A 23,181-nucleotide genomic window follows, 5' to 3' on the forward strand; every position below is an offset into this window, starting at 1 on the left:
AAAAGCCAACTAGACCCTAGCTAAGCGAGCCATCCTTTCACATACGTACGTACCTACCTATCTACCTTGGTTGCTCGGGTAGTTACGTACTGCATAGTACGCGCTTTGAGGTCAAAACGGACCTTGACACCAGATTACAGTCAATCCATTGGTGATGACATTGAAGCTGACTCGGTATGGCTTCAGTGGCCAAGGCAAAAGTTGGGTGATCTGTGGATCCGAGATTAGAAGCGGCTGAAAAGAAGACAGAAGAAAAAAAGTTTTTTTGTTCGTGGCAAAGCAAAAGAGTGGGTTTTTATTTATTCACATTATTATGAGCGATAAGCGAGCGAAGGATGAGACGACATTTGCAGAGATTTTTTTTTTTTTTTGCTTTCTGCATTCACAACACACCAAGGAAGAACCTTAATTGGATAAGGAACAACGGCCAAGATGGCCCTGGACGGGATCCATCCAATGATGTCATGCGTTCCAACGTTGTGCCTGGCCTTACCAGGCGACAACCCGGCCTTGTCGGCGAACCGGCCCACTTGGCGCGGCAGTTGGCCCCGGTTTTGCGGAGCCGCACGTCCGGACCCTTCGAGATTGACCGGAAAGATGAGGGTCCTGATTAGACTTATACACTGTGCGGTAACTGTCCCAAAAAAAAAGTCCCAAGAAGATAATGACTGTATCCTTATCTGTGCTTGGTGATGCTTTATCCAACCGGCTTCAGACTTTTACTGGGTCCGATTTTTATTTTATCTTTTTGTGCCGAATTATTTCGTACTCATCTCATGCACAAGTACAAGCATTATTGCGGTAATTGGGTCCCAATACGGGTCCTGCAATGTAATGAACAACACAGTAACTCCAACAGTAACCTTTTGACGACCCTGAGATCTCCGAGGAAGATTTTTTTTTTTAGCTCGGAATCAATGGTGACGTGGACTCGCACCTAGTCCTGCGGCTGGACCCGGAAACGACGCAGTTTCAGTTGAGGCATCAAAGCAAGAACACACTCTCTGGACCCAATATTTAATATGGAAACCAAGCAGCTTTTTACGGTATTGCTCGACACTGGCCTATTCCAAGCACTCGGTGTGAATCTACAATGACGTCGTGCTTTTTTCGACATGACGATAACTGAGTCGGTGAGGCCCCGTCCAAACCGGGCCTTTTCCGGACCATTATCGAAAACGGCGGGGATGGGCGAAAACGACTTTGACAGGGTGGATCTTGATAGAATCTACTACGTACCTCTTTCTGTATGACCACTTACACCCAACCGATCAAACAAACTCGACAGCCACAGAGCCAGCAAGAGCACTGTCCAAGTTCTACGTAAGGGAACAGTACCGATATGGGCGATCATGGGGTTTAGACTACGGAGGGTGAAACAAAAGGACCCCAGAGAAAAAGGGTCCTGTCGAAAAAAAAAAGTTGGCCCCTCCTATTACGTGTTTATGCTGGGGTCTTATGGCGTTATCTGACCACCTAGCTTTTCATGTGAATTTGCACGGTAGACCCTGACGTCAAAAGGTAGAGAGTATAAAGGTTGATATCGAAAGCGTATCGAGTCTGACTGTTACTTTCTTTGTTACCTAGATTGTCATTGTTCCTGTTCAAAAGCCTGTTATACCACTTTGTTCGTTCATTTATAACAGCGCATCTTGCAACTTACAGCATCTACAGCATCAAGGTTTTTCTAAAAAAAAAAAAAAAAAAAAAAAAAAACACAAAACAAAACCACCCAACATGCCGGCCTTTGAAGACGTCGACTTTGGTGTCGACCCCAACCCCACCGGCCCTCCCACCAAGACTAACGGCTCTACCAACGGGCACTCCAACGGCACCAATGGACACGCCAACGGCAACGGAGTTGCTCAACCCCTGAAGAACGGTGCCGCGCTCGAAGATGCCCTGTCTCCTCGCACAAGCCTCCCCATCCCCGGCCCTGACGGCAGTGCGGAGGAGCCTTCAGACCCCATCGAGGTGCCGGCCACTCGGCCCTCGGTGTCTGACGCAGAAAAGTACATGCACAACCTGTCCATGTCGCCGTCGATGCGCGACCGCAGGGGCTCCCGCAACTCCTTTGGGACTTCGCTCCCCATCCCGCGCATCCACCGCCGCTCGCGTCTGTCGTCGGTCCACAGGCCGTCCGAGGATGAGGGCTCCAAGAGTTCGCGGCCGGTCATGCCCGTGCTGCAGTCCTCGCGCCACATCATCCAGTCGCAGATCCAGGACGTGCAGGCCGCCAAGGTCAAGAAGGTCCGGAACATGGCCTTCGCCTTTGACATTGACGGTGTCCTTGTCCATGGAGACAGGCTGATCCCCGAGGGCAAGCGCGTGCTCGAGATCCTCAACGGCGACAACGAGCTCGGCATGCCCATCCCACACATCTTCCTGACCAACGGATCCGGAAAGCCCGAGCAGGCCCGCTGTGACCAGCTGACCAAGATCCTGGGCAGCAAGGTCGACACGGCCCAGTTCATCCAGTCGCACACGCCCATGTCGGCCCTGGCGGCCTACTACAACACGGTGCTGGTCGTCGGAGGCGAGGGCACAAAGTGCCGCGACGTCGCCGAGCTCTACGGCTTCAAGGACGTCGTCGTCCCCAACGACATCGTCGCCTGGGACCCCACCATTGCCCCTTACAGGGTCTTCACCGACGAGGAGAGGAAGCACGCCCGCCCCAGGGACTTTAGCAAGACCAACATTGAGGCCATCCTCGTCTTCTCCGACTCGCGCGACTACGCCACCGACATGCAGATCATCATGGATCTGTTGAGGTCCGAGGATGGCAGGCTGCACACCCTGTGCCGCGATGACCCCGTGTCGCACCGCATCCCCATCTACTTCTCGCAGGGTGACATGCTCTGCCCCACCGAGCACCCTATTCCTAGGATGAGCCAGGGTGCTTTCAGGATTGGTCTCGAGGCCATGTACAAGTCATTGGTAAGTTTTCTTTTTATTCAAGTCCCAGAACTTTTTGTGATGCGAAAACGGTCTGTACAAGAACTAGTTTGCTAACACACCTCTTACTCCACAGACCGGCGTCGACCTGGAGCGTACAGTCTACGGCAAGCCCGAGCTGGCAACCTACAAGTACGCCGACGAGGTGCTCACCTCTTGGATGGGCCAGCTCTACGGCGAGGAGGAAGAGCGCCTGCCCGAGAACATCTACATGATCGGTGACAACCCGGCCTCGGACATTGTCGGAGGCAACATGTACGGCTGGAACACGTGCCTGGTGCGCACCGGTGTCTTCCAGGGTGGCGACAATGACGAGGAGAACCCGGCCAACTTTGGCGTCTTTAAGAACGTGCTCGAGGCCGTCTCGACGGCCCTCCGAAAGGAGCTGGGCGACGACTTCAAGCTCAGCTTCGACGAGCACAGCCTCAACCCCATCAAGGGTTGCCCCGTCACTGCTGCTGCCATTGAGTAGAAAGGCTATTTTTCCTGTCTTTTTCGATCTGGGTTTACCTTTTTTTTGGTTTTGAGAAAAACGGCGTTTTTTTTTTTTTGGGACATTTTTGGGAGCTGTTGGGATTTTTTCTGAGCATTGCACAAAGATTGATTGCATCAAAGAGATACAGTAAATCTGCTCGGATGAGCAGTCGTATCAAGAAGCGAGTTTTACATACTTTGGTTTAGATATATAGAGTATCACGAATTGACGATCGAAAACCACAACTACTTGGTACACCCTGCATGTGTCACTGCTGTAATATTGTTTTAGTTCCCGCCCGGCTTTGAGTATCTTAGGGTTCCATGTTGGCTACATTTAAGCAAATGATTGGATAAAGGATAAAAACCTGGAAACACAAAACTAAATCCAGTATACTATTAAATACATGATACATAAATACAGAGTTTATGTTTTACACCGACAGGTAAATACAGGGTTTCACCTTCCAAGGAGTCAGCCCTCAGGTCATAACTTGGACCTAAACCCTTGTCCCCCCTGCGCCTCCTCCTCCCTCAGCACCTCGGCCACGCACTCTCTTATCCTCGCCGCCAGCTCGATGGCCTCGTCCTCGTCCAAGTCGGAGCGCTGACCCCTCCCAAACATGGTGAAGCGATCGCTCCACCTTCCCTGCTCGCGGATCTCGGGCCTGGGGATGATGTGGAAGTGCATGTGCGGCACGACCTGGGCGGCGGCGGCGCCATTGTTCTGCACCACGTTCCAGTCGCCGACCCCCGTGGCCCGCATGACGGCCTCGGACAGCACACGCACGAAGAAGCCCAGCTCGCGCGACTCGGCCGCCGTCACGGCCGTCAGCTTGCGCCGGTGCGCCCGCGGGCACAGCAGCACGTGCCCGCGCGACAGCGGCATGATGTCGAGAAACGCCACCAGCAGCGGCGTGGACAGGAGCACAAACGTGTCCGGGTCCGACCGCGTCCTGGCCGGGGAGATGGACTCTGAGCTCGCTGGTGGTGGTGCTTGTGGGTCGTACGGTTGGTATTGGTTGGAGATGTTGCAGAATGGGCAGTGGCCGTCCTCTGGGGCAGGAGGTTCGTCTTTGCGGGGGTTGCCCATTTTTTTTTTTTTTGTCTTTTTTTTTGTTTGAGCTGTCCGGCTTGGGTTAAATTACGAATTTGGTGTTTTCCCCCCCGGATAAATCGCAACAAAATGACAGCTCTTGATGGCGTAGAATTGTATCACCTCAGAAATTTTATATTGAGATTGATCCAGGATAATTATGAGATCTGAGATCTGCTCCCTGGTCAGATCTTCTCGGAATCCCCGCAAGTCTCAATAGCCTATAACTTGAGGTGTAGTAAGCTTGAACTAAAGTCTGGCAGTTGATTGATGGACCACGCCTAGTGAGTGAGTTTCCCCAGTTGACGATGCGGTCCAAACAAGCCGGACCGAGGTATTGGAGACGCAGGGTTAGGGTCCCGGCAAAAGCTTCGCCTGCTTCTTAAAGCTTCCATTCTTCCCCACTTCCCCTGCAGCCGCGATGATGTAAGCATCCTCCAATCACAGAAAAGTTCTGCCATCTCACCGCCCAATTTTTCTGGCTTCGATCCCCCCCCCCCCCCCCCCTCTCCTCAAGGCTGGCTGTCTTTGATTGCCAAACGCGCTCCGCAATCCAAATCGTTTATCCACAACCACGCGCTCTTTCGACTTTTTGCCCACATTCGCTATTGTCGAGACTTTTGCACATATCATACTTACCCACACACCGAGCCCAAACAAACATAATGTCTCGCGAAGAGTACCAAATGCCCACCGGCGGCGCCAGCCAGAGCCAAGGCGGTGCCAGCGGCGGTGCCGTTTCTGCCCCTCCCAGCCAGCCCATCCTCTACAGCTGCGGCGACTGCGGCTTCAAGTTTGAGATGAACCGTCGCGACCCTATCCGGTGCACCGAGTGCGGATGCCGTGTCTTGTACAAGAACAGAACGAATCGGTGAGTTTTTCTTGGTGCCCAGATCCGACAAACGTGGATGCTTTTGAGACAAAAGCTGACAGAGTTTTGATTTGTAATTTAGCATGATCGAGTTCGAGGCGCGATAACCGCTTAATCGCCGGCCATGTTCCCTCCCTTTCAAGCGGTTCTGTTGTATTGATTGGTCTGGGACTAGAATCACGGGGCGAAGTTGAGACGATGAATAGGCGCAGCTGAATGAATTGAATCCGGGGTAGCGACTCTCGAGATCGCACGCCCATGTTATGATAATGGATGGAGTTTGGAGTTGGAAATGGCAGAAGGACATGTGGAAAAATGGAAAGGCAGCGGCCGCTATCGTCAAAGCAAGCCGTCTTTTCATTAGAATCCAATTCTTTTGGTATCACAAATACGAAATAATGACCCTGGTTTAACGCCGCCTGATGCTAGTACATTCCCAATGCCCACCCCCGGCACCTCTGACCCTACAAATCTCCTTCTGGCCATGTTACTGCTGGTTCGCCTGAGACCGCAGGTAGTTGGCAAAACTGGCGTCCTGGCTCATCGACGCGTTCGCATCGTTCAGCGCCGCATCATATCTTGCCTTCAATCCCTCATCGTCCATCTCATCATCGTCAGCAACCGAGTCGTCCGAGTCTATAGCGTCAACCCTCCTTCCCAAAGCAGCGATGTCCGGGTTCTCATCCTCCTCGGAGTCCTTGCTGCCGGAAGCACCAGGCCCGCCCTTGTCACCGGCAAATGACATGCCCTTCATCATCTTGTCGAGCTCCTGTTCCCGAATGAGCTTCTTCGCCTCTTCGCGCTCCTCCCGCCTCCGCTCCAGCTCGGGCTGGTAGTCGCGGCGAAACTCTTCGGCCTTTTCGGCGACGGCTGTGAAGAAATCGTCGACACCATGGCCCGTCATGGAGCTGACGCCCACGACGTTCAGGTGCGCATAGAACTCGTCGAGCATCATGCTCATACTGTTGAGAAGGCTGCTCATGTAGCCGCTGCCACCGGAGCCGGACTCGCCCTCGGCGGACCCGAAAGCGTTGCGTTCCTCATCCTCGCGCAGCGCGGCCTGGAAGGCGTCAAAGTCGGTCATCCACTCCTTGGCAAAGGACGCGTCCTGCACGTCTGTCTTGTTGAAGACGAGGATCATGGGGAGCTTGGTCTTGTACAGGATGCTGCAGGCGTAGAGCATGTTGCTCATGAATGTGCTGGTCGAGCGGGTGCGCGGCGTGTCGACCACGTATGCGATCACGGTCGGAAAGGACGAAGCCAGCGATTCCAGTAGGATCGTGCCGCTAGCTGACCACACAAAGGCCTCGATCTGGCCGGGAGTGTCCACCAGGATGTGCTCGATGGGCTTGCGCCCGGCATTCTCTGGCGTGTCTCGGGCTGTGCGCTTCTCCAACAGGTTCAATATCTGGTCAACCTTTGTCGCGAACAGGTTCAGAGATGTGAGGATGCCGCCGTTGGGTCCCAGGTTGTACTGCTTCATGACCTCCTTGTAGTTGACCGAGTCGCGGATGTCGATGTTGCTGTCGAACGGGACGTTGAGCACGGCCGGGTCGAGGTTGATGACATACGGAGGGTCCTTCTTGCCATGTAGATGGGCATTTATACGCTGCATAAAGGTAGTCTTTCCGGAGCCTGTAGCGACACAAAGTCTTGGGTTAGCTTTGCGATCCGTCCATGCCGCCTTGATTCCGCTACGCAAATGCGCAACCACAGCTGTGAGCCACAGCGTAACTGACCTGCCATGCCGACGCAGACGATGGCTACAGGCTTGTCGGCCTTGCTGCCGGTCGCAGCAGATGTTGCCGGTTCTGACGCCATATTTTTTAATGCGCAACTGCTTCTGGGATTTGCCAAAAACTGTAATACGGGTTGTGAATGAGGTAGTGCTGAAAAGAAAGATGTTGGGCGGGGAATGCGGCGAGAAATTTGGCCCCGCCATTGATGGATTGATGGCGCCAAGTCGGAGCTTGACAGGGGTGTAGAATTTATTTCTGGAGAAAACTGACATCACACCCCTGCACAATCAAAACGAAGCTCTCTCTCCGAACCACGCACTTGATCTGCAAATACCAACCACAGCCAGCCTCGATCATCGCGAGCTTAAGATTCAAATCGCGGTATCGACTTGTACTACGTTGTATTAAGTTCAACCACTTAAAATGGACGGGCTGGACGACTTTGAGAAACAATTGGCCGCAGACAAGGCCGAAAGAGAACGCGAACAAGAAAGAGCCGAACGCAAGGAGAAACGCCGACATCACCATCGACGCGACAGGTCCTCAGATCGTACTGGCGACCGTGAAAAGCACCGCGATCACGATCGCGACTCGGACAGGCATCGACACAAGCACAGGAGGCACGATTCTCGTGAACGTGACCGGGACCGCGACGAGCATGGACACCGACACAAAAGATCTCGGAAAGACGAGGATGAAAATGACCGCGACAAGGACAGCTCGAGGCGGAGGCATAGGCACAGGCACGGCTCACCCAGCCGTCGACACGGGCGTGAACGGGATGATTCGGGTGAACCGAGCTATATCCAATCTCATGACCCCAAGGAGGACCTTCCACTGCCAGACGAAGAAACACCCTCCGCTGAAGCTGCAGCTCGACCTGTCAGGGACTCTTGGATGACTGCACCGTCGGCCCTTGATGTTGATTATGTGCACCGACCACAGAAAGACAAGGGTCCTGTCAAGAAGGAGCCCGAGCAACGCGTCATCTCGGAGAGGGAGATCAATAGTGGTGTGCTAGCTGCCATGAACAGCGGCAAGGCCTTTGAAGATCTGGAAGTCCCGACGCAGACTGAAGTCAGCTACAAATTTGGCGATGAAGGCTCTCAGTGGCGCATGACCAAATTAAAAGGAGTCTATGACACAGCCAAGAGGACAGGACGACCCGTGGACGAGATTGGAGCAGAAACATTTGGAAGCATTCGTGAGTTTGACGATGCTCGGGAGGAAAGAATCGAGATGGATAGGCGCAGGACATATGGCAGTGGCTACAAGGTCAAAGAGGGACCTACCGGCGAGCTGTACAAAGAGCGAAAGATTGACGACAGTCATCCAAGCGAAATCCAGGACGCTCCGGAGTCCCCACCAGAGCAGGGTGTAGTAGTAGACGACCCGCCCGCCGTCCGTGTCGACCAAACAACACTGAATAGGATGCGCGCGGCCATGATGAAGGCAAAACTCCGCCGAGCCCCTGATGCCGACAAGCTCGAAGCTGAATACAACGCAGCTATGGCATCGTTCACCTCGGGCGTGTCCAACGACCGCGCCGTCGTCCTGGACGCCTCTCACAGCCGCATGTTAGCTGCAGGGGGCCACCGCGCTGAGACCAAGGCGCTCGACACCAAGCGCGGCCGCGAGCGCGGGACCTTGGTCGCCAACGACGACATGACTATCGACGACATGGTCCGGGAGGAGAAGCGCACAAGGGGCCAGGCAGGTGGCGATGGCATGAAGATGGCGGAGCGGATCGCACGTGACGGCAAGTTCGACAATGACCTCGAGTACATGGAGGAGAACGCGGAGCGACTAGCCAAGCGCACACATAAGTCGGACGCGGCGCTCAAGGCCCTGGCAGTCGGCGAGTTCCAACGCATGAACAAGATTCTGGACAGCTGTCCGCTCTGCCACCATGAGGACCGCGAGCCGCCGCGTAACCTCCCCATTGCCCCCGTCATCTCGCTTGGTACTCGCGTCTACCTGACTGTGGCGCCGGGCCCCGAGCTAAATAACGGTGCGGAAGGCGGTGCCGTCCTGGTGCCGCTCAGCCACCGCCAGAACCTGCTCGAGTGCGACGACGACGAGTGGGAGGAGATGCGAAACTTTATGAAGTCCCTCACGCGCCTGTATCACGACCAGGGACGCGAAGTGCTCTTTTACGAGAACGCGGCGGCACCGCACCGCCGCGGACACGCGCACATGGTGGCTGTGCCGATCCCCTACGAACAGGGTGACACGGCGCCCGCCTTCTTCAAGGAGGCGATGCTGACGGTGGGCGAGGAGTGGTCGCAGCACAAAAAGTACGTCGACACGGCCAAGAAGGCGCGCGAAGGGCTGGGGAAGCTAGCCTTTCGTCGGAGCATCGCCAAGGAGGCGCCGTACTTTCACGTCTGGTTCAACCTGGACGGTGGGCTGGGCCACATCGTGGAGGACGAGTCTAGCTGGCCCAGGGGAGATCAGTTTGCGCGAGAGATCATCGGCGGCATGCTGGATTCGGACATGGACCTCATCAAGAAACAGCCGAGGTGGTCGAGGTCAGATAGCCGGACGGACGACTTCAAGAAGCGTTGGAGGAAATTTGACTGGACCAGGGTATTAACTGAAGGTCAGTAAGATATGTGGTGTCTGAATATTGAGGCAGGGAAACCTGGCTTTCTTGTTTAGTAAAATAATACAATGCCGTAAGAGACGCATTTTGTTTCGCGTGCTGCCCGGGTTCACTTCAAACCAAGCAAACATTACCCGAGTGCCAAATCAACGCCAGATAAAACCATACTTGTCGTCGAATCACAGCACCACTTTGCCTTTCCTCTCTCCGTTCCATCGGTAAAAAAGTCCAAGCTCATAAAAACACGAAGCCCGGCCTCTCACTTGGACTCCTTGGCCACCTCAGCCTGCGGGGTAGCAAAGGTCGGTGGGCCCTTTGCGTACCTCTGGACGTAGCTCTTTGCGTTCTTTTCAAACTCTTGCCTGTTGGACTTGTACTCCTCGGCAATCCTAGCCTCGAGGGGGTCGTCCGGATTGGGCTCGACGAGCAGGCTCCTGACGGCCTCGAGGACGCCGAGCAGCTTGCTGGCAGGCTTCCAATTCTCGGGCTTGAGGGCCGAGATGCAAATGTTGCCGGCCGAGTCGTTGGTCACGTTTGGGTGGTAGATGCGCGTGGCGAACGTGATTATGGGCGCCTTGAACGGGTAGTCGGTCGGCAGCTTCACCACCAGCCCGTACTGCCCGCCCGCATAGGCCGTGTCGGCAGGGCCGGCCAACGTCACGTGCCATGTGAAGATGTTGGCGTCCGACGGGAGGCTGACGGTCATGCCAGATGGCGGGTTGGCCATGCAGTCTGCAAGTTCCTGGTTGGGTATAAGGTGTGGTTAGTGGGGGTTGGGAATATTTAAAGTAAGGGTGGCAGTGATTTGTATCAGGGGTTTGGGATTTATTTTCTGCCTGTAATGTGGTTTATGTTCATACCTTTTGCACTCGTTTCTGTGATGCCATGGTTGGGGTTTTGGAGAGAGCTTTATTATTCTCAAAGCAGAATTATACGTGAATGGCAAGTCCGCTGTTAGTTTTGGTTTGCTGAAATTCTTCCGACCAAGTAAAAAGATGGCAGTTGAGGTGAGCGTTGAATAATCCTTTGAGAAAAGGTAGCTTTTTGTTTTTGCTGGTGAGAAATAATATAGTATCCCAGGAAGTAGTGAGTGTATTGACCCCCCCAAAGTTGTCGAGGTGTGTGCTAGTGTTTCGCTGCCAATCTGAAATGAACCAACAAGATGAACGGTTCGCTTTTCAGGATGAAAGCAACAGTGCGCGTCACGTCCTGACTCAATATTTAATATAGGAAAGATGAAGTGAGTTCTTGATGATCAAAGACAGGCTGCCAGTACCGGTTAGTCGAGCTCAAAACCGCTACCCTTTTGGCAGACATGAAAGGGAAATAAAAGGGTGAAAGAGTTCCAAACCAACTGGCATCAATAATCAGGCAAAAAAGTCTTGGGGAGAAATGGCGAATGGGCTTTTTTTTTTTTTTTACTCCATATACGCCTTCTCGTATTCAGGAATTAGGCAAGGAGGTAGGTACTTCAAGGCAGGCAGTTATTGTACCTCGATGGGATTGTACCTCGATGGTCGGTAGATGCGGGGCAGGTTGAAGAATGAATGAACAAACGTCACAGTTCACAGCTTCAACCCGCCCGATGGTGGCAGGGTTACCCCCTGTTTCAACTTTTGGCTCATCCAGAAGACTGCCCCCCAGTGACGATCGCCGACCCTAACCCCTCCCCCTCATTCTGGAGCGTACCGAACAGGACAACCTTGGGATTATCAGGGGCGTGCCTGGGTCTATGAATCTGGAGTCTTTTTCAGGCCAAACCCGAAGCCTCACAAACAAAGTACGTCTCAGCCTCGCTGTCAGGTTCTCATCTAGGTTTTTCTTAAAAGATAATTGGGTTAATAACCAAAAATTGGATTCAATTGACCTTTTTGCGCAAAAAGAAAAAAAAAAGAAACAGACAAAACACAAGACGACAATCTTAGACTGCAACACACACACACAAAGGGCTCCTCAGTTGCGCAACACAACCACCCCCTCCCGTCCCTACTTTCACCCTCTCACCAAGCGGCCGCTACCACTTCACCCTCCCCCGTCTTCCATCCGTCATGAACGCCGTCAAAGTCGACACGCCCGAGATCCGCGCGGCCTACGACGCCGTGCGGTCCGACAAGGACAGCACCAACTGGCTCCTGCTGACGCCGTCGGGCAAGGAGGCGGAGCTGACGACGGGCACCGAGGGCTGGGACGAGTTCGTTTCCAAGCTGGACGACGCCAAGGACCAGTACGGCTACGCACGCGTCGAGTACGCCAACGACAGCGAGAGCACCCGGACCAAGTTTGTGCTCGTCATCTGGAACGGCAAGAACGTCGAGGGAAACATTGGCAAGCGCCGCTTCGCCATCATCAACCAAAAGAACGCAGTCATGAGCGCCATGAACCACTACAGCCTCGACATACAGACCGAGGACAAGAGCGATCTGAAGAAGGACGACGTCGTCAAGGAGCTGAGGAGGACCGGCGGCGCTGACTACAACGGTGGAAGGGGTTAGTTGCCACGTGGATCGAGGGTGAACGCTTGTGTGCGTTGTCGAGGTGGCGAGGGACTGAGGAATCATCAATTTGGCCCGCTCTGGAGAGAAATGAAAAAAGAATCTCTTGGATGCGGGCTTCCATTTCATGGCGTCAAGCAGCCGGCGTTTAGAGGACGGGTTGGATATTTGTTATGTTATCCAAAGTAGATGCGCATTTTCATTCATAACTTTTATTGTTTCATTTGACCATGCGGCTAACCGGGGACAACGGAGATCGGTAACGTCTTCAAACTCCTTCCAGGCCAGACTCGATCTATACTAACAACTCCGCAGAAAGCCAAATCTGTTCAAACCGGAAACTCCCTAAACACCTTGAGCTGTACCAAGCGAATCTAGGCGTCCCAATCCTCCGTTAACGATGCAAATATCCAGAGATATAAAATATAACACTTTTGGTTTCGCGGATGCTTGGGACGCACCCTGCGTTTATTCACCCTCTTGGGCTTCTTCCTCCTCTGCCTCATCGTCGTCCGCCATCTCTTGGTCCTCGTCTTCCGCACCACCTTCCTCTTCAATCTCCTCCTCATCGCCTTCTTCTTCTTCCTCTTCTTCCTCTTCCTCCTCCTCCTCCTCCTCGCCATCCTCTTCTTGCTCACCGCCTTGCTCGTCCTCCTGTTCATCATCCTCTTCCTCCAGGGCAGCCTCTTCCTCGACACCTGACCCTTCGTCCGAGCTACCGACGGCCTCACTATCGCTAGTAGCTACCGGCCCAGCAGACTCCACGCTCCTACGTAGATTCGGGAACATGAGGCTGGCCGGCATGTTGTCCTCGTAGTCAGGAGGTACGTCACTAAGGTCCGACTCGTCATCCGTCGAGTCCTGATTGCTACCTCTGGGGCTAGAGCCTTCGCTGTCCGCGTCGGCCCCGTCGTCGTTGTCGTTGTCGATAGCGGGCCCGCGGCTGTCTTCGTCCTCATCCGCTGCCTCCATCATCTCAACGTCTTCGTCTTCGGCATCGCCGCCGTTGCCAGCACCCTCGGTTTCTCCAGGCGACATGCGACTGTTCTTGCCGCCGCCCACGGACCCGGCAGAGCTCATGCGCGACTTCCTGCCATTCTCGCCGTTGGCGCCACCGCGAGTTGATGAGGCGCCTGCGGCTGTCTTCGCCTGTGGTGGTTCCATGGCCCGGAGGACCGCCTGTTCAGCTTTCCGAAGAATGTCTGGTCGACGTACCCCCGCGGCTTTCCTCGGCCGCGACGACTGCTCGATGGCAGCTTTATCTGGTGCCTCCGATCCAGCCCTGCTGCTGTTGGCTTTGGTATCCAGCGCGCTCAAGAAACTGTTCAGTCCAGTCGGGCGCTCTTCGGTACTGGCAGCGGCTGCGGCTTCCTTCTGCTTTGCTCTGTCCTCGATAATCTGGGCCGGTGGTGGCCCGGGCAGGTCGCTTCCCACCTCGCTATAGATCAAGCAATAACAATCACTGACGAGATCGTCGATAGGTGTTGCCTTGGTAAGATTCGCGTTCAGCTTCTTCAACTCGATGGCCTCTTTCATCGCATCGAAAGCCGAGTGTTCCTCCGACTTGAGTTTGACAGCCCATTCCGTGATTCTTCCCGCCACGATCTCGAACTCTTCCAAGCTCACGTTCTTGAACGTCTCCTCCTCGGTCGTGGGGATCTGGTACGCCTGGCGGATCAGGCGCGTGTAGGCAAGCACGCAATAGTGCCATAGTTCGTTGAAGTGGTAAAAGTCGGCTCCTTTCTTGCGGATACGACGGAGCAGTGCTTCGAGGTTGACTCGGTCGTCCATAGCGACCAGCAGCCGTGTCATGAACCGCACATATTGTTCCGTATATACGTGATGGCGACCTGGCCTCTCGGCGTCACACTTCCACACATTCATCACCATTGTCTTGGTGAACATGGACTCACGGAGTACTGAAAATGCGGCTTTCGCACCCATAAAAACTTCTTTGCCATCCGACTTTTCCCCATCGGAACCATTTTCATCAGAGTCAAACAGGATGCGGGCATGTCGGATGATCATCCGGTGCTGCCAGTTCGACTTGTCCTTATCACGCAGGTGGCAGAGGTACTTGATCACGTACTCTTCCCATTCTTCCTTATCATCTGAGTCGCCGTCTCCGATCAAAACATCCTCGCCCCTACGGACAGCATACGGCTGCCGCTGGAGAACATCTGCAGCCTCCTGTGCAGTCATGTCGCCACGGGCAACGAGCTTATATAATATCACGAGGATTTTGTAATGGGGCTCGATGACAGGATCTTGACCATGTCTCGGTTTCGGGAGCCATGACACAACCTCGACGGCTTTCTCAAGCGCGGATATGAGTAGCTCCTTGCCAGGCTTGGTTCGTTTGGTACTTTCTGGCAGGTGGTCATCTGGAGTTGCATACATTTTCCATAGGCATTTTGAGTACATGTAAGCGCTCCTGCGATCATGTTAGCATCGGCATACAGGCATACTATGGGTTTGTAATCATAAAAAAGTACTTACTTCCAATCCTTTGGTCTTCTTGCCATCGCCTTCCTGAATAGGCTCGCCGCGTACTTCCAGACCTGGTAATCCGTCATCTCCATATGCAAGATTTTCTTGTAGGTGCCGTTTTCGCTTTCACCTGTGTCGATGAAAAATCTCTCCTGTTCAGAGTGCTTGAATGGCTCCATGGCGAAGGGCTCTCTGCTGGATGCATACATCCGCATTCCAAAATTGTAGTATAGATCGTATAGCGCCTCAGAATCGTTGTCAGACAGCTCTCTCGACATGGAGTATGAATGGGACAGCGCCAGACTGTAACAATGTATTGAGCTCCGCTGAAACTTGAGGAGCTCAGCCCTGTCTTTGTTAATCTTATCGGCCGTCCAGAGAACGGCCTCGTCTAGTTCATAGTCGTAACATTCAGCCAGTCGGAGCCACGCATCCCAGCGATCTGGTGTGAATTGAATCTGGCTTCTCAAGGAGGCCTGGCCAATACGAAGATCATCAGTCGCGCCTGGGGTCTGTCGCCTGTTGAGATCGACCTGCTTGAATTTGCTGAATGCTATCATGCCGAGCAGGAAAAACCAACCGTGCTCCGCAAGTGTTGCTTCTGACGTGGTAACTGTTACTGCATCTATGCTCACAGTGCCTTTCCAGGCCTGGTAAAGCCGTAGTGGGTGGATAGGTTTCTTGAGGTACTCGGTGAAGTTGCGCAGGTTGTGGATCATCTGAGGCGTGGACTTGGTTTGTCCGATTGCCTGCGACATGTGTTCAATGGTAGTCTTGAGCTCCGACTTGAGAAGGTCCTTCATCGACATGCGGTCGGCCAAAATGGTGATCTTTTCTACCAACGCCATTGCGTTCCGCTTCTCGAGCTTTTCTGGAGGACAGCCGTGGTCTTCGACCTCGACTCCCAGTTTCAGTCCGTGAAGGTCGTAGAGTACCTGTCCAAGATCCTTTTCCCAATCTTCGGCCTCTGTCTGCCTAAGAAGCTCAACACGCATCATTTTGGGGAAGATACGATTGGAGGCTTTACATATCTTGCGGAGCCCCAGGACCTGGTGGATAGCGGCAAGGAGCTGAGACAAATGGCTGCTCGGTTTGGTAAACAGCTCCTTGTTCGATCCAATGCCAACCTTCAAGACACAGTACTGCAAACACCAAGTTCGGGCTTGAAAGTTGTGTAAAAGATCCAGTAACGACTTTCTAAAGCTGCTGCCGACGTTGCTGTTTTGCTTGAGTCCAATACTGACTTCATCCTCGTAAATGGCGCATACGTGCAATATGCAGCTCAATTTTGCGAGTGCTGCTGCCGTTGCTGTCAAATGGCTGTCGTCGATGATATCAAAGGAGGTGTTATCGTTGAGAGCGAGATGCAGCGCGTGGATCAAGAGGTCGTCGAGATTTCTGAGCATGTGGATTAGTATACTGGTGCGAGTCTCGGTCGAGGCAGTGAGATAAGATTCGCGCTCAAAGTCATCCACAATCATCTCGATACTGCGAAGAAGGCAGGAAAACTGCATGGTGTTATATTTGATGGCACGGTAGGCATCACCCAGTCTTTTCCAGAGGAAGAGTCTGAGATCGGTGCTGCTTCCTCTGACAAACTTCCAAAGATCCTGGAGAGTCTGGGTTGCGCATTCTCTGACAGAAATTCCGGGGGGCTTTCCAGGCTCCCCACCCTGCGGCGACCCGTTGATGGGGGTCTCGGGATCTGTAACCACTGCAACACTGTCCGGATTGAGGACCGGTTCCAGAGAGCTGATCACTGCGACTGGATCGCCCATATCTTCCTTGAACAATCCCAAGAAAAAGTCCATGGTAGTGAGTTTGCTGATCTCTCTATCCACAGCCTTGACAGAGACCTCGGGCATGACCACGTTGTTGGGAAGGAATATTTCCGTTGTTCCAGCCTGCTCGACCACTTCTCGAAGCGACCGCCAAGAATCCAGGACATGGTCTGGCGAGACTGTGTCGGAAAGTGTCGTGGCAAAAACAACCGCCCAGCAGAACCGAAGTGTAAGTTCCTCGGAAGCTTGCGCCTTGCCGGAATCAAATAGCTGCGAGCGCAGAAATAGCCACCGCATCAGTCTGGATCTCGATTCTTTGCGCTGTTCAGCGTCAACCAAGCTGTTAGGGTTGGTGACGCGTTCGTATATGTCAAGATGCAGTTCGAAAAGCATCTGGGCAAGGGCCTCCATCGTCGGCTGCTTTTCGACAACACTCGAATATGAGTCCTGATAGCTTTTGGATTCATGCTGTAAGCGCTGGTATATACCATCATCAAGTCGGGTTATGACATGAACAACAGCTCGCTTTCTTTCTTCAGACCACCTCGAAGCGGTGTAGCTATGGCAAATTGCCGATAACCATTGAAACGCACAGTCCTCAATGGTGAACCAGCCCTGGTTGATCCTGGAAATGAAAGCCTTGAGTCCTGCTGTTTCGTTGGCGGGTGGTTTCTCTGATGCGGGTGACGTGCCAGGTTTGGTGTGCTCCAAGAAGGCATTCAAACCAAGTGTTGGCGCGGGTTCTTTGTTTAAAAGAACTTTGCATTGCTCCATAGTGAAAGTGTTTATGGTTGCTGCGAGATCCTGTGCTACCTGGGAGGATAACTTGCTAAGTCGATCCTCTGATGAACAGGACTCCAAGATTTCAGAGATCTTTTTCGAGGCGGTTGAATCAGTTATTCCCAGGGTTTCTGTGGTGGTTTTGATGAGCTGAAACAGTTCCTGGTCCGCAGTTTGATATGGCCGTAGCTGGTTCGCAATAATCGTGCTTGGATCGACCACTTCCTCAGCTGCTGTATCGCGTCGCCTAGCCCGTTTAGGTCGTTTTGAATCCACAGCTTCTTCATCTCCACCATCAGCCAGACCTGCTTCCGATTGTGAGCGTTTTCTAAAGCCCAAAGAAGCGGTGCTATCCTTGCGTCCATCTGCAGGTGACGTGGTGTCCGCAGCTGGTTTGGTGGCAGGAGTGTTGTCAGTATTGGAGACCGTCTGCTGTGTGTCGCCAGTGGCTGCATTGGGTCGTTCAGATCCGGCAGAACCAGATCTCGACTCTTCGAGAACTTGAGCTTCAATTTGGGCCTGCAACTCGCTGTCTACGTCCATGACAACGTCCGGCTCATCCTCTAATATCTCCGGTACCTCAAGAAAGACGCCTCTGCCGGAGGCGCCGTGATTGAGAAACGCGGAAATTATAGCCAGTCCAACGTTTGTCCAGTCTGCTACCTGAGCCACTAGGACCAGTCTGGGCGATGATTCCTCGACTATGGTAGGCTTTGAGATGGCGATGTCCTTGATGGGGTTGGGGAGGAATGGCAGAGGGTCCAAAAAGCGCTTCAGAAAGTCTGGCACTTCGTACTTGACAAATGGTCCCATCGCTGGGTGCGACAATGCCATATCATCCCCAAGGACTTGCAACTGATTCTTCAACTGTTCACCGGCGTATCCTTCCGCCAGAGACGGCGGTTCGACATCGCCAACAGCAGGGTCATCATCAAGCTCGATAGCAGCTTCTAGACAGTATCGACTGACACGGGCGCTTTTCAGAAACGCAGAGACGCGGGCGGCCCTCCTCCATAGCTCCGCATCCGATGGGTCGCGGTCTAGAGCGGCCTCGAAGTCGCCCAGAACGCCGAGGGCCTCGGTTTGTGTTTCTTCCTGATCAAATATGCTTGGTCTGCCTTCTCGGCTCGCAACCCTAGCCTCATGTCGGATTCGGTCGAGTCGAAAGTGGCCGTGGTTCTTGTGTGCTAAATAGTAGACTTGCGGGAGACTTGTGGCGGAAGGGTCGCCATCAGGGTTTGAAACTTCGAGAGATGCGGAGAATGTAGATTCTTGGGATAAGAAAGGCGTTTGTGGGCGCTGTGCACGCTCATACTCGGTGATTGCTTCGGGTAGCTTGAATATTGCGGATTCAAACAGCTGGTCATATGCCTTGGAGGCATCGTCGTAGGACTTGGGGCCTTGGGCATGTAACTTCAAGGCATTCTGATAGAGCTTCAAGGCTTCGTCGACCTGGATTTGCCTTGTATCTTCGATATCCTCATCTAAGTTTTCCTCCGGTTCGACATTGATGGCAGCGAACGAGGGCTGCAAGTGGCTCGAGGGTTAGTACTATACTGTCTCTTTCCAATGCGCAGGAAGATTGAGGGAACATTTTGTTGTTACCATTGTGATGACTTGGCGGCATCAGCCTAGCCATTGCCCTTTAAGAAATTTTGTTTTCCAATCTTGATTGAGTGTTTGTATGTTCAAGCTCAAAGGTACCTACCTCCCCTGGTTGCGCAGTTTGCAGGTTGTGAATTGAATGAATTATTTGCATCAAATGAACGAGTCGCGATCGACGCGCCGCATGCTACCAAGGGTACCACACTACGTAAAGTGCTTGGCGGTCGTTTCTCCAACTACAACTTTTTTTTACTGTAGATAACACTGTGATAAAGTGGTTCAGTATACGAGGATCGCCAGCCGAACTGCTGCGGGGACTGCCCAGACAGGTACCAGGCCAAGGATCAAGCAACGTGGGAACTGGGAAGGTACCGCGCAAATTTATGGTCTGTGCACATGCTAAGCTGGTCTTTGAGCTCGATTGATTGATGGACGGATGGGCGCTTCCAACTTGTGCTAATCTTTCGAGCCCGTGAATTAAATCCCACCAACATCAGTCGACTGCCAGCAGCTGCGGGACTGCATCTTCCATGGGCGCCAATCGCAGCTAGACACCTTGTCCTTCTCCAAGCTAGAAATCAAAACAAAAAGGCGCTATCCGCCCTTCCAATCCCGATTTCGCGAAGCAACAAATCCTCTCCCTCTTTTCGCAAGCTCGAGTCTTGCGACTTCACAACTGAATTTCGTGATGGTTGCGCCGGCTGTACCCGAGTTCGTATTCGCCCGTATTTGATTGCAGCTCAACCACGGAACCATTTCTAACCGGCCAATATCATCAGAATCACCGAGGAGATCCTCCATGAGGCGATTGATGCCCGCACAGATCAGTTGATCGCCTTGCGCGAGCTGGGCCCTCCAGACCTCGTCCACCTTACAAAACAACAGACACGAAGCCCCGGAAAGCAGGTACGGATTTAGAATCACTCCCTCTGCCTCCAGTGGTCTCCAATATCTCTGACAGATTCGTCCGTAAACTCTAGATTGGCGTCTATCACCATGTCACAGGCGTTGACGCGTCATCCTCGGCGAGCTTGGCGGCATATATCAACACACTCACCTACAAAGACCATGGTCAGGCTGCAACAACCAAGATAGTTCAGGGAGTGTACTGGTACGTGGGCCATCATCCGCTTCGCGGCAACGACTGGCTGACGAGTACATCGGGAGCTGACGGCTTGATTTTTCCACAGTTGCTACAATGCGTTATCTCGAATTGATATGCGAGTACATGTCACGATCCCAGGTTCGGTTGAGAGCTATGGTGTTGATGAGAGGGGAGAGAAGAGAAAGGCTACCGACGAACTATGGCTGGAGACGTACCTCTGCAGCGTTCTGCGCGCATACTCATATGCAGACGACGGCAGTGGAGAGACGATCAGGAAGATTATGGGCGTTCGCAGGTTCAACCCCGTTACCAGCACGGAAACTGAGCATCGATTCCTTAGTGCTGCAGAGCAACTGTTCTTCAGAGGTGAGAGAGACTCTAGGTGCTGCCTGGTGTGCCATACACAAGCTGTTACTGACGCAACCTTCAGGTTGGCAACTCGGGTCGGATTCAACTGTCCAAGTTCCCAATGTTGTCTCAAACCATTTGGCAAGCGGTCTCCTGAGATATTTCCAAACGACTGGAAGGTTCGTTTCTGGTATCAACCTTTTCGAGAAGCTGCGGTCACAAAATGTTGAGGTTGCATCCTTGCTCTCCAAGGTGCTTTTCTTGGGCAACGAGGAGGTCAAGGGTGTCCGCGTGCTACATCAGGCGTTGCAGGAGGTTCCTATGGACTATGTAATGCTCGATGCTCAGGCAGAATTCTTGTTAAAGAAGGCCAAGACCGCCACTACCCCTGAGCAGAAGGAGGAGAGGTTAAGGATGGCACTAGCGTGTGCCGATAGGAGTACGATTGCGGCTCCTAGCGAGTTCGGCACGTGGGCCCGGCTGGCCGAGGTATACGTTGCGATGGAGGACTGGGAAAATGCTTTGACGATCCTCAACTCGTGTCCAATGTTCACCTACCAGGACAAGGACGCACCTTTGATGCCGGAGCCCAAGGATGTTTATTTGCCCACCTTGGTCGAGACAAGATTGGACGAGATCGATAGCGAGCCAGAGGGCAGGTACAACGAGCAGGTCGCTGAGCCACTACTTAACCTGCGAGCAGCCGGTTACAGGGGTACTTTCAAGCACGCCTACAAGATTCTGACCGAGATGACTTCAAAGATTGGATGGGATCAGTTGCTGAAGACCAGGAGTATTGTGTTCGTAATGGAGGATGAATACCGGATGGAGAGGACAGAAGTGAGGGACTCCGCTCAGGAAAGTGCGAACCAACGTAGCGCGAGCACCGACGGTCTCAGGGGATCTTCTCCGAATAACAACGATGCCGGCGCTGCTCAAGATGCTGAGTCCGACACAGACTCTCATATCGAGACAGGGCCCGCAGAAAAGTCCGACTCGGTCGCTCCGAATGGACAGGGCTTGGAAAAGCCTCTGACCACTGCTGATCCTTCCGAGGTGAAAGAGGATCAGGAGAATGTAAGTCTTTGCCCGTGTCTTCTATTTGTTCTTTGGTTACGAAAATCTACATTTCGTATGCTAACTACCTGAAAAGGGCATTGTACCGAGCGATCATTCCAAACTGAACAACAAGCGCCTCTGTGAACGCTGGTTGGACAGCTTGTTCATGGTTCTTTACGAGGATCTTCGGCAATATACAATTTGGCGTACACAAATGGCGCAACTCAAGCTGCAATCTTTACAGTACAAAAAGTCGGCCGAGGAATGGGAGATACTGGGAGCGCTGGCCGAGCGCCTTCACCACACGGACGAGGCGGTCGAGGCGTACCGAGCCTGCCTGAGCCAACGCTTCAGCCCCAAGGCTCTCACTGGCATACTAAGAGCCTACGAGCGGAAGCCAAACAGCACTCGCGACACGGTAGCCGCTGTAATCAGGCTTGTCACGTGGCAATACCGGTGGTACTCGGAGTTCTCTCCTGAGCTGCTTAACACTATCCGGTCACTCATCGAGGACGAGGGCGCCGTCAAGGTCCGCAGCATTATCCAGGCTACGAGCCTGCCGCAGAATGTACTTGACCTAACGCACCACTACGCTGCGCTCTGTGCTACATTTCGCAGCAGCGGAACGGAAGGCTAGTCACAGGGTTATTTTGTGTATTTATAACTCTACTAGTCCACAGTCAGGCTTCTCTGAATTGTGAAAAAAAGAAAGGGGCATTTACGTTTTGGGCGGTTTTTCCCCGCATTAAATAAACATTTCGGGTTCTTTTCACAGGGCCAGCAACCACGGAAAGCTATCTGACAGATGAAAGCAATGATTTATATTACAGATTTAGCACAATTTTGTGGACGTCTTAGTCTGTGTCATGACAAAACACGAAACATATTTTCAAGCTCTCGGTATATCCCGGTCAGGCTTCTTTATTGTCTACTCTACCTTTGTCGCATCGTTGGAAATCATCACAGTTTGCTACAAGTAGGAAAAAGCCATCCTCCGCACCCTCACCAGACTGGAGACAGTGAACCCAACCGAACACTGTTTTTCCACCTACGACCCCGAAGCCCTCTTTGGCCGGCCCGACCCACTAGCGAATCCGACTACAACCCCAACGAGCAACGTTTGCCACACCCATCGACGGCACAATCAGCATTACGAGGTCTTGGTGTGAGCTCCGTCTAGCAGTGCCTTGAGCTGGTGGTCCTTTTGCACCCGAAACGAATCATCGTTCCAATTATACGTTGCCTTTCCGTCCTGGACCTTCCAATACCCTTGGAGGCTCCTAATAGGTAAATGAGCAATATTTGCCAATTGATCTGCTGTATAGCCAGCGGGAGGTTCGGTCCCTTGTGTCTGTGCAGCGTGTTTCTTTGCCAAATAGCCCATCCAAGCAGCCACGAATATCGGGTCTTCAACTTGGAACAGGTAAACGTACTTGGTTTCGTGGGGATGTTGCCTTGCGTAAAATTCGATAAGAGCTGAGTCTGTATCCGTATCAATGTGCTTGTTGGTCATCTCGGCGGCAGCTTTAGGTGTTAGACCACCATGATCTTTAAGGAATTTAAAGTCAACATCGGTTCCGATTGAGACAATGGCAGCTTGGACACTACCCAAGAGGGATAGTAAAAGAAGAGAACCGGAAATAATGGAATTGCGGAACATTTTGACGAAGGATATATGTGTGATACTTGACTTAAGACTTGACTAAAACTTTAGCAGAAAAATCAAAAAGAAAAGAAGATAAAGAGAACGAAAAAAACGGAAAATGAATGTAAATAATATA

General features: G+C 52.8%; 12 protein-coding genes across 12 annotated transcripts; 6 read left to right on the forward strand and 6 right to left on the reverse strand.

Annotated features, from left to right (window-relative positions):
- Positions 1 to 140: 140 nt before the first annotated feature.
- Positions 141 to 632, reverse strand: PgNI_11596 (uncharacterized protein; the record flags this gene model as incomplete). Its single annotated transcript, XM_031131562.1, has 2 exons — positions 141 to 180; positions 394 to 632. Coding segments are annotated over 2 exons (279 nt in total), but the record flags the coding sequence as incomplete, so codon positions are not given.
- Positions 633 to 1,737: 1,105 nt separating this feature from the next.
- On the forward strand, positions 1,738 to 3,427 carry PgNI_11597 (uncharacterized protein; the record flags this gene model as incomplete). The annotated part of the gene is made up of 2 exons (XM_031131563.1): positions 1,738 to 2,937; positions 3,032 to 3,427. The coding sequence occupies 2 exons, from the start codon at positions 1,738 to 1,740 to the stop codon at positions 3,425 to 3,427; spliced, it is 1,596 nt and encodes a 531-aa protein (XP_030976626.1).
- Positions 3,428 to 3,916: 489 nt separating this feature from the next.
- PgNI_11598 (uncharacterized protein) lies at positions 3,917 to 4,522 on the reverse strand (the record flags this gene model as incomplete). Its single annotated transcript, XM_031131564.1, has 1 exon — positions 3,917 to 4,522. One exon carries the CDS (start codon positions 4,520 to 4,522, stop codon positions 3,917 to 3,919), a length of 606 nt encoding a protein of 201 aa, XP_030976635.1.
- A 668-nt stretch (positions 4,523 to 5,190) lies between these two features.
- Positions 5,191 to 5,503, forward strand: PgNI_11599 (uncharacterized protein; the record flags this gene model as incomplete). Its single annotated transcript, XM_031131565.1, has 2 exons — positions 5,191 to 5,396; positions 5,479 to 5,503. 2 exons carry the CDS (start codon positions 5,191 to 5,193, stop codon positions 5,501 to 5,503), a joined length of 231 nt encoding a protein of 76 aa, XP_030976634.1.
- A 380-nt stretch (positions 5,504 to 5,883) lies between these two features.
- PgNI_11600 (uncharacterized protein) lies at positions 5,884 to 7,217 on the reverse strand (the record flags this gene model as incomplete). The annotated part of the gene is made up of 2 exons (XM_031131566.1): positions 5,884 to 7,031; positions 7,136 to 7,217. 2 exons carry the CDS (start codon positions 7,215 to 7,217, stop codon positions 5,884 to 5,886), a joined length of 1,230 nt encoding a protein of 409 aa, XP_030976306.1.
- PgNI_11601 (uncharacterized protein) lies at positions 6,289 to 6,990 on the forward strand (the record flags this gene model as incomplete). Its single annotated transcript, XM_031131567.1, has 2 exons — positions 6,289 to 6,607; positions 6,701 to 6,990. 2 exons carry the CDS (start codon positions 6,289 to 6,291, stop codon positions 6,988 to 6,990), a joined length of 609 nt encoding a protein of 202 aa, XP_030976305.1.
- A 225-nt stretch (positions 7,218 to 7,442) lies between the features above and the next one.
- PgNI_11602 (uncharacterized protein) lies at positions 7,443 to 11,240 on the reverse strand. Its single transcript, XM_031131568.1, has 2 exons — positions 10,601 to 11,240; positions 7,443 to 10,482 (listed from the first exon to the last, which is right to left on the reverse strand). Exons 1-2 carry the CDS (start codon positions 10,625 to 10,627, stop codon positions 10,000 to 10,002), a joined length of 510 nt encoding a protein of 169 aa, XP_030976304.1. The 5' UTR covers positions 10,628 to 11,240; the 3' UTR covers positions 7,443 to 9,999.
- Positions 7,559 to 10,527, forward strand: PgNI_11603 (uncharacterized protein; the record flags this gene model as incomplete). The annotated part of the gene is made up of 2 exons (XM_031131569.1): positions 7,559 to 9,737; positions 9,968 to 10,527. 2 exons carry the CDS (start codon positions 7,559 to 7,561, stop codon positions 10,525 to 10,527), a joined length of 2,739 nt encoding a protein of 912 aa, XP_030976303.1.
- Positions 11,241 to 11,788: 548 nt separating the features above from the next.
- On the forward strand, positions 11,789 to 12,232 carry PgNI_11604 (uncharacterized protein; the record flags this gene model as incomplete). Its single annotated transcript, XM_031131570.1, has 1 exon — positions 11,789 to 12,232. One exon carries the CDS (start codon positions 11,789 to 11,791, stop codon positions 12,230 to 12,232), a length of 444 nt encoding a protein of 147 aa, XP_030976309.1.
- Positions 12,233 to 12,700: 468 nt separating this feature from the next.
- On the reverse strand, positions 12,701 to 18,891 carry PgNI_11605 (uncharacterized protein; the record flags this gene model as incomplete). The annotated part of the gene is made up of 3 exons (XM_031131571.1): positions 12,701 to 14,666; positions 14,732 to 18,810; positions 18,889 to 18,891. The coding sequence occupies 3 exons, from the start codon at positions 18,889 to 18,891 to the stop codon at positions 12,701 to 12,703; spliced, it is 6,048 nt and encodes a 2,015-aa protein (XP_030976308.1).
- A 495-nt stretch (positions 18,892 to 19,386) lies between these two features.
- On the forward strand, positions 19,387 to 22,279 carry PgNI_11606 (uncharacterized protein). The gene is made up of 6 exons (XM_031131572.1): positions 19,387 to 19,599; positions 19,668 to 19,794; positions 19,869 to 19,999; positions 20,079 to 20,359; positions 20,424 to 21,418; positions 21,495 to 22,279. Exons 1-6 carry the CDS (start codon positions 19,577 to 19,579, stop codon positions 22,035 to 22,037), a joined length of 2,100 nt encoding a protein of 699 aa, XP_030976317.1. The 5' UTR covers positions 19,387 to 19,576; the 3' UTR covers positions 22,038 to 22,279.
- A 271-nt stretch (positions 22,280 to 22,550) lies between these two features.
- PgNI_11607 (uncharacterized protein) lies at positions 22,551 to 23,060 on the reverse strand (the record flags this gene model as incomplete). Its single annotated transcript, XM_031131573.1, has 1 exon — positions 22,551 to 23,060. One exon carries the CDS (start codon positions 23,058 to 23,060, stop codon positions 22,551 to 22,553), a length of 510 nt encoding a protein of 169 aa, XP_030976307.1.
- Between the last annotated feature and the right edge of the window lie 121 nt (positions 23,061 to 23,181).

This window comes from Pyricularia grisea, assembly GCF_004355905.1.
Source record: "Pyricularia grisea strain NI907 chromosome V map unlocalized Pyricularia_grisea_NI907_Scaffold_10, whole genome shotgun sequence".
Lineage (NCBI taxonomy): Eukaryota > Fungi > Ascomycota > Sordariomycetes > Magnaporthales > Pyriculariaceae > Pyricularia > Pyricularia grisea.

Coding starts and splice junctions, on each gene's coding strand:
- PgNI_11602 (XM_031131568.1), bottom strand. CDS start 10,627: ATGGCATCACAGAAACGAGTGCAAAAG. Junction 10,483..10,600: donor CACAGAAACGAGTGCAAAAG/GTATGAACATAA, acceptor ATACCCAACCAG/GAACTTGCAGACTGCATGGC.
- PgNI_11606 (XM_031131572.1), top strand. CDS start 19,577: ATGGTTGCGCCGGCTGTACCCGA. Junction 19,600..19,667: donor GTTGCGCCGGCTGTACCCGA/GTTCGTATTCGC, acceptor CAATATCATCAG/AATCACCGAGGAGATCCTCC. Junction 20,000..20,078: donor ATAGTTCAGGGAGTGTACTG/GTACGTGGGCCA, acceptor ATTTTTCCACAG/TTGCTACAATGCGTTATCTC.